A 13,412-nucleotide genomic window follows, 5' to 3' on the forward strand; every position below is an offset into this window, starting at 1 on the left:
CTAAAATCTCAATTAAAATTTTAAAAAATTTGGCAAGCTCTGGTAGCCTAGTGGCAAGAAGCTGCACTGCAATCCCAGAGGTGAGCAGTTTAAATTCACCACATGTTCTGCTGGAGAAGGAGGGACAATCTCCTCCTGTACTAATCAGATCCAATTTGGAGGTGTACACACACACACACACACATACACACACTTAAAAAAAAATTTTAAAAATCACTGAAGACATACACACACATATGTATGAAAAAGTATAACCCAGTATCTTAGCTTTCAAATAGCTTACAATTTAGTAGTAGTTGTTGTTATGTGCTGTCAAATGGCCTACAATGCACAGCAACCCTATATACAACAGCTCCGAAGCCTGTCCTGTCCTGAGCCAGTCTGACTGACTGCTACACGTCTACCCCCATTGCCGTAGTTACTTTATCAGTCCATCTCATTTGGGATCTTCCTCGCCTGTGCTGTCCCTCTACCCTTCTGTGCATGATGTCCTTCTCCAAGGATCGGTCCTTCCTAGCCACATGCCCAAAGACAATTTAGTAGAGGAACAAGAAAATCATCAAGAAGAAAATCAATAGACATGTAAAATTAGAATAAACAAGAAATAACGTAACATTATATAAATACATTTGAGTAGCATAGACATTAAAGAGCATGTTGTTATCTCAATCGAGTCAGCTGACCCTATGGTCGGTATTCTGAAGCAGTAAGTTATAAATCACACAGGAGGAGAGTGCCCATCTTTATCTCACAGAGCATCTGGTAGATTCAAACAGTGTGACTTTTGGTTGGTATCACAGCTTCTTACCACTAGTCCACCAAAGCTCCCTATTAAAGATGACAGGAAGTCAAAGAAACTATTGCTCTGGGATTAAGTTGTTGTTGTTGTTAGGTGCTGCTGACTCTATGAACAACACATTTGTTCCCTGTACTATCCTGTGCCATCCTCATCATTGGAGTCCATTGCTGCAGTAACTATGTCAATGCATCTCATTGAGAGTCTTCTTCTCTGTGTTGTTGTTGTTGTTATGTGCCATCGAGTCGTTTCCGACTCATAGCGACCCTATGCACAACAGCTCTAAACCCTGCTCTATCCTGCGCCAACCGCACCGCCTCTGACACACCCATCCCGATTACCCCAGTCACCGAATCAATCCATCTCATAGAGGGTCTTCCCCTCCTGCGCTGTCCCTTCTTCTCTGTAGAGTTTATTATTCAAGATGGCTTTCCTCCCCACTGAATTTGATTTTGCCATGTGGATAGGCAGGAATATGTAAATAGGTATGTTAGCCTATCCACAAGGGGATTGGCTAGCCTCACCATTAAATTGAGTACATCCAACAACAGAGAGAGGAGATCTTCCCCGCACTGAAGAAGCAAGAGAATATAACACATCCTCAGGTCCAGAAATTTTTGCTCTAATTACACAGATGGCAGTAGCAGCCATCACTGAAGCAGAGGACTAGAGAGACCTAAGATGAAATGGAGCTGACTTCTACCTTCCACGGACAGAACAATAGCTAAGCTAAAAGCCTTTGCCCAAGTTTGTTGGACAACTGAGGAATGGGAAGAAGCCAATATTGGCAAGACTGAGAACTTTGGAACACTGACCATAAGGTGCAAGACTCAAGGATGAGGTGCCTGTGAGCACATTTTGGAAGCTGTCCTGACTGCACTCTGCTATTAATTTGTATTATAACCTTTTAACTTTCCCAATATGGTTCTGTGTGGTCTGTGAGCATCAGCTTTTGGACCCAATAAAGCAGTAAGATCAGTGTTGAGATAAGTAGAATGAGGTAAGGGAGTGTGGGAGACATCTCTAACCTCATGGGAGTTGGTTTTGTGATAGATTGATGCTGTTGATGGGGCAGGTCCCCTTTGTAAAGTTTGCAAAGGTCAGATATGGCCATCCCCACACAGCCCTTGCTGATCCTCCACCTTTCCAAACATGTTTCTTTCCAAGGAATAGTCCTTCCCAACAAGATGCCCAAAGTATGTGAGAATGAAGCTTCCCTAACCTTGCCTCTAAGGAACACTCTGGCTACACTTTTTCGAGGACTATTTGTGAAAGATGATGAAATCGAAGGACAGGTATATCCTAATTTGTTTTGGGAGAAGAGAATTCTAGGTAAAGAAAAGAACTCTCATAGAATCAATTTAAACTCATCGCAATCCTCCAATTCAGTTTCTCAAGATTATAAATCTTAGTGGGAGGAGACTGTGTCTATCTTTCTCTGAAGGAACTACTTGGTAGACCTGAACTACCAGAGACCTTTTGGTTAGCAATGGACCATTCTATGGGCCATGCTGCTAGAGCTCCTTAGGTGAAGGAAAGAGGCTCTCCAAAACAACAAAGAAACAAAAGTTAGAATATCTTGGTAGATAAGTGAGTCTGCTGGAGCTAGACCTTCTTAGAAGACCGGATTGGAGAAAAAATTGGAAATGATGTTTGAAAGGCAAATTGAGAACACTCTGGAGTAGATATCAACTGCCTAAATTATTGTTTGAACTGAGGGCAACAAGAGTTATAAATGCAGTTTTTTAAAGTCAGTACATCCAACAACGGGAGAGGAGATCTTGGGAAAAAATTTGTTTTTTGAAAGTCTGAAGTAAAGACGAAGTAGTATTCCAAAGGAAATATTTAATACTAAATTGAAATATTCTTATTTATCTAGAACTTGGAGAGATACCAAAAAACATGAAAAAGGCTTTTGCTTTGGGAGATCCCAACATGGTGGTTTTAGCTAAAGCCACAGAATAAGTGGATTTTCAAAAGAAAGTATAGCGACAAGCTCTGAGGGCTAAGGAATTAATTGGATGGACTAACACATATAGCAGACTTTTGTAAAAAGAGGAAAAAGTCATACTGGTACTATTAGGTCATAACTGCAGAATCATCCCCTACTTGTTTCGCAGTGTACTCAGAAACTGCCCCATCCCCTCTTACCAAGGAAACTCCCTGTATGCCATTCCTGCCCAGGCTCCTGCCCCTCCAATTCCTGTTATTGTAATCCAACTTCCAACTTCCAAAAGCACTCCTGCATTTTTCTTCGCTGCTCTTCTCATGAAACCAGGTTGAGCCTCTCTGGAGCCTGGCTTAACTAAACTGGCTTGGTTGTAAACATCTAGTCTCTGGTGGTCCTTTCTTTTGCCCTTGTCTTACCTACATTCTGGTGCTAGAATGTGGGAGTAGAGAGAGGTAGACCCTCACTACCTCAGACACAGTGGCCAGCAGCAGCTCACCCCTCCAGAATCTTCTAATCTGTTGGACTAGGTGAGAAAGCCCCTTGTAGAAACAGCTCAAAGGGACTCTCCTCCCTCCTAAGGTTTAGTGACTAAGTCACTTAAATGTCGGCAGGCTTATACCATAAGGGACCTAGTCCTAATCCTCTATCTCTCTCCTTATTTCTCTAAAAGGACTCTTACACCAAATCGTGACCTCCAACCCAGCTGACACTTCTCTCTATACATACCACACCAGAGAAAAATTCCACATGCTAAGACTTGAACTTCTGTCTCTCTACTGTAGACACTAAGGCTAAAGACACACCACTGTCCCTCTTGTTTGGAACAAGAGTGGACAAAAATGGATAAGAAATATCGAGATGTCAATTTTCTTCACCACTTACCACCATTTGAAACCTTGACTCTCCTTCAGGGATACCTAGTGGACTGCCCTGAGTGTTCCCCGATCCTCTCCTACTACAAAAACAACATTGGGAGAACAGTCCTCTAAATTCCCTCTAGACAGTTCCCTAGGCTGCCTTTTAAATAAAATCTCTCAAATCTAGGGCTATCCCCAGACATAAAGCCTAAAACCTTATTTGCCTCTCCACCTTTATGTGAACACTTTATAAACTGGATAATCAAACACAGTGGCCTAAATTTGGGTTCTTTGGCCCTAAAGTCTCACTGACTTAAACAATTTCTTACAACGAAATGGCAAGTGGTCAGAAGTCCCCTACCTTCAAGCCATCTTTGTCCTTAGGGTCTGATCATCCCTCTGTCAAAACTGTACCCCCTACCAAGTTCTCTTGCTTGACAGCCCTCTGCCCAGTTACCACTCTTAATTTCTACCTTAGACTCTGATATTGCAGATGATCCCCCTTCTTTCTGACCCCTCCTCCCCCTCCCACTTCTCTACCCTGACCATTCCCTCTGGCCCCATACCTAACTCTTCCACCCTTCCCTCCTCCTTCTCCCTGCTAGCCACCAGGTAAAAAACCTCCAGTCATTGCCTCCACCTCTACCTTTGGGAAACTGCAGGGATGGAAGGTCCTATAAAAGTACATGTCCCATTTACCATTGCAGATATCTTCCAGATAGAAACCAAACCTGGCTCCTTATCAGAACCTCAAGAAGTTCTGTAAAGAATTTCTCTGCAAGCTTACCAGTTTACATGGAATTATCTCTCTTATATTCTCACTCCCATCCTCACCTTGGAGAGAGAGAGTTCATTTGGCAATTCATTTACCACATGCTTGACCAGTTTTCACTGCGGCCAAGAAGGGCACTGGGCAAGAACCTGGTCAAGTTTGAGGACCCCAACGAAGTCTTGTCCAGAATGTGGAAAATGGGGAAACGAAAGATAGACTGCCCCAAAAGAGACATCCCCTCGCTTGGTGTCAGCCTAATCCAGCTGCATTTCCCATGCTCAGCCCTGACTGATGAGCCCATGTTCTACTGCCACCACTAGCAATGAGTCCTCAGAGCCTAGAACCACCACGACTGTATCTGGAAAGCCTATCTCCTACCTAATCAATACCAGGGCAAACCTGTCTGTCCTTTTTAAATTCTCAGGACCTCTTTCAAAATCTTCTATCTCTGCTGTAGGCATGAAAGGCATCCCTGAACAACCTTTACAGACACACCTTTATATTGTACCTTTGGTAATATCACACTCACCTCAACTTTTAGTGTTGCCTAATTGTCCCATTCCTCTCTTGGGAAGGGACCTGCTGCATAAATTCAAAGCCTCTCTTTTCATCCCTACACTGACTGAAACTGCCCAACTTATTTTACATCAAAAAGACCTTTTTTCCTACTTCCTTTGACACCCAAACGTCCTTTTCTCCCAGCAAACTCCCAAATTTGAGATACTGATTATTCAGTTATTGCTTCCTAATGGGTACCCATGGTGGACAGTGTTGGCTGGAGCTTCCCGACTAAAACAAGCCTGGAAGCAGGAGCAGCATCTACTTCCGAAATGGCTTGCCTCCAGAAACTCTATGTACGAACAGTGCTCAGGCCTTTCGTTCATATGAGTCGTCTACAACTCGGCGGCACCAAACAACAACCACCACCATGATCCAGTTCAGATCCTTATTGCATTGTCAACTTTCCCCAGTAGCCCCTCACCCTGCAAAGTGGAACTGAACTAAAACCCACTATCACTAGGCTGCTGCAATCTGTGGCTCCTTCATCTGTCTAGCATATTCATCTCATAATACCTCTATTTTAGCTGTAAAAACCCAATGACTCTTTTTGTTTAGTCCAAATCTCTGAAAAATGAATCACATATCCAGTTGTCCAAATCCCTACACTCTCCTATCTCAGATACCGCCCCCCCCAACAGCTCTGTTCACTGTTCTAAACCTCAAAGATGCCTTTTTTTCATCCTTCTTTACTAACTCCAGAAATCTCTGTCTTCACTTAAGAAGACCCTGATACACACACATGGCCACTCAACTAACCTGAACTGTTTGCCCCAAGGGCTCAGAGAAAGGCTCCACTACTTTAGCCACGCCCTCCAAAAGGACCTCCTCTTCCTGTGTCTTACATCTAGTACTCTAATTCAGTTCACTGATGACCCCCTTCTATGTAGCTTCACACCAGCTGACAACCACATGCACACAATGCAACTGCTAACTGTGCCATCATCCTGGGGATACTGAGTCACAAAAAGTAAGACTTAAATAGCTCAATAACACGTTACATATTTAGGCTCCTCTTAACCCTCAGCATGAGTCAAATCCCAACCAACCAAAAACAGGTTATATAAGATCTCCCCTTACCATAAACAAAGACACACTGCATTCCTTCCTAGGCCTCACCTGTTACTTCAGGATTTGGATTCCCAACTTCTCTATCACTCTCATAAGAAGCTAGCAAAGGAAATCCATCTGAGCCTCTGCACATCTCTGACATCAAAAAATCCAGTCAAAAAAAAAACCCAAAAAAACAAACCCATTCAGCAATTAGAAATTCTTCTTCAACAAGCCCCAACTCTTTCCCTCCCAAACCCTCAATAAACTCTTTTATCTTTTGCTCTAAGGGGCAAGCCCTTGGAGTCCTAACCCAAACTGCTGCTGATTCTTTTTTTACCTATAGCATATTTTCTTTTTAAACATTTCCCATCCTCTTACAGAGTGAATGGTTTATGATTTCTATGTTTGGTAATTTCTGTATTCCCCTATTCGATCTTGGCTGCCATCAGCAGGCGGATAGAAAAGAGTGAGAAATTTTATTATTGCATCTGTGATATGAACCCAAAACCCAGACAATTATATTTTCAAAACAGCTCAACCAAGTCTACTTGGCCTGGCCCCTGTGTGTACAATTATTAATCACAGCTGCCCTCAATATCAGAAGCCCAAAAAATGAACTTCTATCCAAACCTGGATCTCATACCCTTTTTATGACCTCCAAAGCCATCAAGCTCTTCAATCTATTTCTCTTTCACAAACCCAAATCCTTTATTCCCAGCTCATCCAGCCAGATATAGTGTTTGTTGTTGTTATTGTAAGCTGTTGAGCTGGAACCAACCAAGAGCTGGCCTTCCAGAGGGTTTTCAGAGACAGTAAATCACACTGGAAGAGACTGTCCATCCTTCTCCTTTGGAGCAGCTGGTGGATTTGAACCACATACCTCTGTGATTCCAGTGCCGCTCCTTCCCACTAGGCCAGCAGAGCCCCATCTCTGCAAAACCCTCAATCCCACTACTCTGTTATCTGAAAATCTGGAAGTGTCTCCCTCCTCAGACATGCATTCTTGTCTAGAGACACTCAATCTCACACTTACTTCTACCACCTATAAGATACACCCATCCCATCTACTTCTGAAGAGTTCATAGGTGGCAGTTCTGCAAAAGGACATTCTACTCTTCCTTCTGCAGGTTATGCTATCCTCCAATATAACTACAAACTTCTCCTCTTCATTATCAAGGCCAAGGCTCTCGACCCCCCAAACCACCTCATAACAAGCAGAACTTATAGCCCTAACATGAGCCCTAAGCCTATCAAAATAACCAGATAATTAATATTTACATAGATGCCAAACATACCTATCATATCATCTATTCACATGTACAAATCTGGCAATGACATCGTTTCCTAACTTAAAAGGGATCCCCAGGCCTCAAGGCACATTGCATCAAACTGCTCTCAGAGAACACCCTCTTATCCCAACAAGCCATGATCCTCCATTGTCATGGGCATCAAACAGATGACAGTCACGTTACATATGCACATAACCCAGCCGATAAACTGGCTAAGCCAGGAGCTACAAAATCTTCACCCACTACCTCCTTGGAGGAACCCATTTCTCAACACTCATTGCTGTACCCAGAGAATGAGTTGGGTGTATTTATAGCAGAAACAAAACAATGTACTCTCCCCATTATGGACAAGACCTTTCATGGACAGGAAGCATACTCACCACCACAAGAGTTGCAAAACTAGATAATCACCTCTGATGAGTACACATTTCAGCCCTAAAGCTAGCTACTTCATCTCCATATCCTTATTCTCTTACAGGACCCACAAAAATGAAACTCAAGAGAACTAGCAATATACGACCTCCATGAAGCTCCTTTTGTTCGCCTTCTATCTTCCTGGATCATGCCAACCTCTTTCAATCCCTCAATTCCTATAATACTCCTCATAAACAGTTTCTCAAAATTACTGTACCAGGCAATCCTACCCTCACCTCCTGCTAGGTATGCATACTCACTTCCAATACAGAGTGGCATGTTAGCCCTTTCTGCCTATGGGTAAGCACACCAGCAGTCATATATTGATCCTCCTGGAAAAGAGAACCTATCTGTTATAATTACAGACCTTCTGATTCTAGTGCCAACACCTTTAAGTTTGCTACAGACTCCCTTCCTAGCTTCTTCCAATAATTCACAGCACTACCTTCCTCTACATCAAACCCTCTAAAACTCGGTAATACAGCCACCTTCTTTCTAAAACATGGGCTGCTTTCTGTATCTCAAGACAATTTCCCTCTCCCTTTGGGCACATCAGTCAGAACACTTGAACCTGAACTGTGCCAATATACCCCTAACCCCTCAGCATTGTCTATAATTAACTCTCAAGCAGAAAGCTCAGCCTCGGGCACATCATGGATAAATTCTAACCCTCCCTTTTACTATCAGACACTCTTCCTTACTTAGCACACCCATCAATACAACTATGATCCCATCTGCTTTTTGCCAAAGACAAACTTCTAGCCTCACTATATTACTCTTAAGCCTCTCCTCTCCTTTTCAACAAACTGACTGTTAACTCTTGTTATTAACCAATTCCTCATGCATTTTAATCCATCATCCATCTCTAAAGCTCATACAAAAAAGACCTTTTCCATCTACCATTCAGAGCTCTCCTTTTCAAACCCTTAACACAGCTATATTGGCCTCTTCCTTTAAATCCTATAAAAGAAAGCAATATTCTAATACACTCCGGCCCCTACTTTGGCATAGGCTGCCTTGCACCAGAAGGACTTGTCCTCCTCTGCGCGATCCATGTACTCACATACCTCCCAAGCAACTGGACTGCCACCTGTCTTCAAACATTCCTCATTCCTCCTGTTTCCTTTGCCTCTACAGACATTTCCTTCCTGGTGACACTAACCTAACCTGGCCGTCTCATCTGGACACCAGTCCTCACTCTCATCCTTTTAAAATTCAGAATCTCCCTGCTATTAGGTGCTTCCATCCATCAGTTCCAGTAATAACCCACTACCTTCAGAAAGGTGGTACAACAATGACTGTCTTACAAGATCAAATTGATTCCTTAGCAGGAATACTCCTTCAAAACAGAAGAGCACTTGACCGTACGCCACAAAGGTGGACTCTGTACCTTCCTTGAAAAAAAGACTGTGGCTTTTACACTAACAAGTCCAGAATTGTCTGAGAAGGTATCAAAAAACCAAGACTCAGCTAATTGCCCTGCTTCATCCAGAACTGCATGGGCCCCTTCAACCCTATTGTCTTGTATCCTCATGCCATCTCCCTTTCTATTTGTCTAGGCCTCCTTATAATCCCTTGCCATAAACTGGCTCCAAAAGCTTTTGCAAGAACACATGGCAGCAATTTCCTGAGCCACTACTAGTTTGCATCTAAAAGCCATCCTGTTATTGTTCTACTCACAAAGTCAAAACTGTCCTTTGCTCGCTTCTCCCCACTCCTGTCCACAAAATGTGGAATGTTAGGTCACACCTGGAGAACCTGTCCCTGTATGCTTTGCAGTTTAAAGGTCTACTTAGAAACAGGTTGTTCTGCTCCATTCCTTCTTACCAAGGAAAGCTCCCTTTGTACCATTCCTGCCCAGTGGCCTCATATCCAACTCCTGTTATTGTATAAAAGCACCCTTGCATTTCCCATTGCTGCTCTTCTCATGCAAACACACTGAGCTCCTCTAAAGTCTGGCTTAATAAAGCTGGCTTGGTCATGGTGGTCATGTCTATGGTGGTCCTTTACTTCTGCCTCATCTTACCTGGAATTCCCCCCAGAGGTAGCATTTACTGTTACAACTTTTGTTGTCATCCTGTATCAGACCCCAGTTTGTTGTCAGGACGTTGTCTTCCCGTGAGTAGTACTCAGTAACAAACCACTGCATTTTAGATGGGCAGTGCTCCTATCCACCCTCCAGATCCCTTCTAGCCTAAAGCCCTTCCTCCTGCCATGTGTTTCCCAGTTTCCTTTTTTGTTTAATTTTTTCTCCATCCTTTCTCTTCACCCTATCACTCTTGGATCATAATGTAAAAATCTTTTACCATGTCAAGAAATTATTAAAATGTAGGTACTTTGACTTCTTTTTAAAGTCACACACACACACACACACACACGATCACTATCTTGGAGGGTAAGGGGAGAATTTCATGGAGAAATACAGTGAATGATACAAAAACTTGATAATAAACAAAAGAACAAGATCTTTAAAAAAACCCACTTTTTAAAGTGGGAAAAATTTACAAGGAAAAGAATAAAAACAAAAACATAAGCAAGCTGCTGTTTTCTTTTTATGTGCCTTAAACTAGAAAAGGACTACAAGACTGTTGCCTTGCCAAAAATGAGACACTGTTGTGTTAGAAGCCATCAAGTTGACTGTGATTCACAACAACCCTGTAACAACAGATCTGAAACTTGTTCGATCCTGCATTATCCTCAAGATTTCTGTCATGCTCAAGCCCACTGTGGCAGTCACTACGTCAGTCCATCTCATTGAGGATTTTCTTCTTTCTCTGATCCTCTTCCTTTCCAAACATGATGTTTCTCTTGAAAATAAGCCTAAAGCCATACTTGCTTCTAAGAAGCACTCTGGTTGTACTTCCTTCAAGACAGATTTACTTGCTGTTATGGCAGTCCACCTTCTATTCAATAATCTTCACCAACACCACAATTCAAAGGCACTGACTCTTTTTCTGTCAGCCTTATTCACTGTTCAACTTTCAGATTCATAGGAAGCAACTGAAAACACGAAGACTTTTATCAAGTACATGGCAAGTCTTTAAACTGACATACAATTCATCAATGAATTAGGCAATCGATATCTCCTACAGACTGGTCCCACCTGCTTTCCAACATTATTTCCATTTTTTTTTTGTCCAATCTGACCTTCCCAGAAGGTCTGGCTCCAGCAGCCTCACTTATCTACAAAGGCATTTTTAACTTTTGTTGTTTTGAAGTCTTTATGTATGATATACAGATTCAAAGTCTGATAATGTAACCCATGTTGCCAAAACAAGAAAAGAAAAAACAAAAATCCACCACCATGGCCTCAATTCCAATTCACAGATACCCTATAGGACAGAATAGAACTGCCTCTCTGGCGCTTTTGAGGTTGTAATGCTTGACAGATGCAGATTCCTTCACCTTTCTCCCAGGATTTGACCTTTGTCAGCAGATCCATGTTCAGCCCACAGTGCCAAGAGGAATGCCAGTACTTATGACAAATCTATCAAGCAAGCCTTGTGGAATCTATAGCGTCTACTTCTGAAAACTGTCCACCGTTCCTCCCTCCCCCCAAAACCTGGGATAGCTTTTCCTTTCTCACCCCAAGATGGTGCCCTTCTGATTCAGGCAGCAGCGGGCACTTAATATTAGCTTCGGAGTCTGCTGACAAAAAAGAGCCACTTCGGACAAATTTTGCACAGTCCCTGGACACTGGATACATATCTGCAGAAGAGAGAAGACTATTAAGATGACCCTAGAAAGAAAAGCCAAAAGGAGTTCAAGAATTAACACTTTCCCAGGCTTCCTCTCATAATAGGCAAGGAAGGGGCTCAAGTTCTACCTTTTTCAAGTGCGACTAGGACATTTCTTTTCTAAATGTAAATCAGGGCACCTAAGATCTTTTATTTCCAGTCCCCACCCAAAGATTATCTTTGAAGCATGTTTATTATGCCCTTTCCAGTGACTTCCCAATCCGAGAGGTCGGGTTCAGCCTGGTGTAAAAGAACAAGGTACAGAAAAACCTCATCAAGCGTTACAAACAGTCCAGCCCAGCTGCCGCACAAAATCCAGCGTTCCCGTGTGGACAGTTTAGAATGGTCAGAAAACTCGTCTATTGAAATATTAACATCAAGCTCTTCAAAGATTAAGAGAAGGTCACATTTCAAAGGTCTTTCAAGGTAGGCAGGGCGGGGGCGCCGGGAGGGAGGCCTGCACAGAGTTATCGTGATCGCTGGTGAGTCAGCCCGGTGGGACTAGAGCCCGGAGCCGGAGCCGGACGAGGCCTAAGGGACCAAATCCCGGGAGCAGGGCGTGAAAGCAATACATCGGCTTGCTAGCAATTCTGCTTCGGCGCCACCTCTTAAGTTGTTCCTGTACCTCGGGTAGCGCCAAAACCCTCTCCACGCCCAGAGCGAGGATCAGGGCGGCAGCACAGGGCAACAGGTTCGCAGTGGTACCCGGCCTGCGAAGCGCCATTTTCCGGAGCCTCGGTGCATCTCAGCAACTGGAGAAACCTGAGCCCGTAGCTCCGCCCCTCGTGCGTCACGCCCACGCTCGGGGGCGTGACTGGGTCAGCCCAGGAAGGTAGTGTTGGTCTGCGCTTTACTGCGTGCTCCCTCAATCCTCCTGGGGAAGATCACTTGGCTCCATTTCTTTTTCTCTCCTATGAGAAAAACCTTCTTCTCTCCCTGCCTCTCGGCTCCTTTGAGCGGCTTACGGACTCCTTCGACCCTACATCTAAGGAGCCTCTACGTCGTGATCCCGTCTCAGAGGCTCCGAGACTATTCCATCTTCCCTCAGTAAACATGGCGGCCGGGGCGGGCAGTGGGCGGAGCCAGATGTCACCCAGTTCAAATGCTGCGGTGACTCTCCGGCCGCTGCGGGACCCACGTGTGGAAAGCCTACAGGTGGGCTGTGCGGGAGCTGGTGGGAGTGTAGACACTTCGTAGAGGGACAGTGAGGCAGGTGCTGGCCTTGGGAAAGGAGAGGGGCGGAGCGAGCCGCCCTCCGCATGGGACTCGGGAAGGTCTGCGGGACCAACAGCTAGGTGGTCGTGTGGGCACTCCACACTGAAGAGGAGGGAAACCCAGAAAGAAAAAGTAAGAGTGGTGGAAGGGCGAGGAATGAAGGGAAGAGTCGGACAGAAGAGACGAGCCTGAGGACGCTGCGGGCACCCAGTCCCCTTCCCTTCAGTCCTGAGATCGCGCGGCGTCCCTGAACCCTGGCTAGGAGGAGATGGGGACGGAATGCACACTTCCCTAACTCCTCACCTGCTTTTGCCTTCCCAGAAAGAGTGAGCAATGATAATCCCAGGAAGACTGAAAGGACCTTAGCCCTGGCTGAGCCACAAGGTAAGGGGAAGGGAGAATGTTAGCCCCAGGGTGCTCTGGGTTGCCCCACTGCTGGGGGAAATGAATATTGTTGTGATTTTGGCCAGGCAAGAGCACATCAAAGCTAACAGAGGCAAACAGCCCACATTTCCCTGCTTCCTTATATATTTGACCCCTTTCAAATACCACCAGGTATCTGACATCTTAAATGGTATTTCGAAGATGTTGGTAGTTAAAAGATCCCTGAAGCTTTTCAGAGCATGGAGAATTCTAGGCATAGATATTTGAAAGACATCTTTTTAATGGACTGTTAGGAGTTATGGCAATCTACTGCAGAGTGTGACTAAAGTGAAAGATGGGGAAGGGGGAACAAAAAGTGTCTCTGCCCTTTGTGTAGGCATTTTTGA

General features: G+C 44.2%; 1 protein-coding gene across 1 annotated transcript in view; it reads right to left on the minus strand.

Annotated features, from left to right (window-relative positions):
- The window catches only part of ATRAID (all-trans retinoic acid-induced differentiation factor), a 19,439-nt gene extending 7,217 nt beyond the window's left edge, over positions 1 to 12,222 (minus strand). The window contains exons 1-2 of the mRNA XM_006880594.1: positions 12,053 to 12,222; positions 11,277 to 11,398 (exon numbers count right to left, since the gene is read on the minus strand). Of these exons, the coding sequence (XP_006880656.1) occupies positions 11,277 to 11,398; positions 12,053 to 12,151 (221 nt within the window). The 5' untranslated portion in view covers positions 12,152 to 12,222. The remainder of the gene's footprint in view (positions 1 to 11,276; positions 11,399 to 12,052) is intronic.
- Positions 12,223 to 13,412: the final 1,190 nt, after the last annotated feature.

Source organism: Elephantulus edwardii, unplaced genomic scaffold (assembly GCF_000299155.1).
Source record: "Elephantulus edwardii isolate Elephantulus edwardi_28Jun2011 unplaced genomic scaffold, EleEdw1.0 scaffold00009, whole genome shotgun sequence".
NCBI lineage: Eukaryota > Metazoa > Chordata > Mammalia > Macroscelidea > Macroscelididae > Elephantulus > Elephantulus edwardii.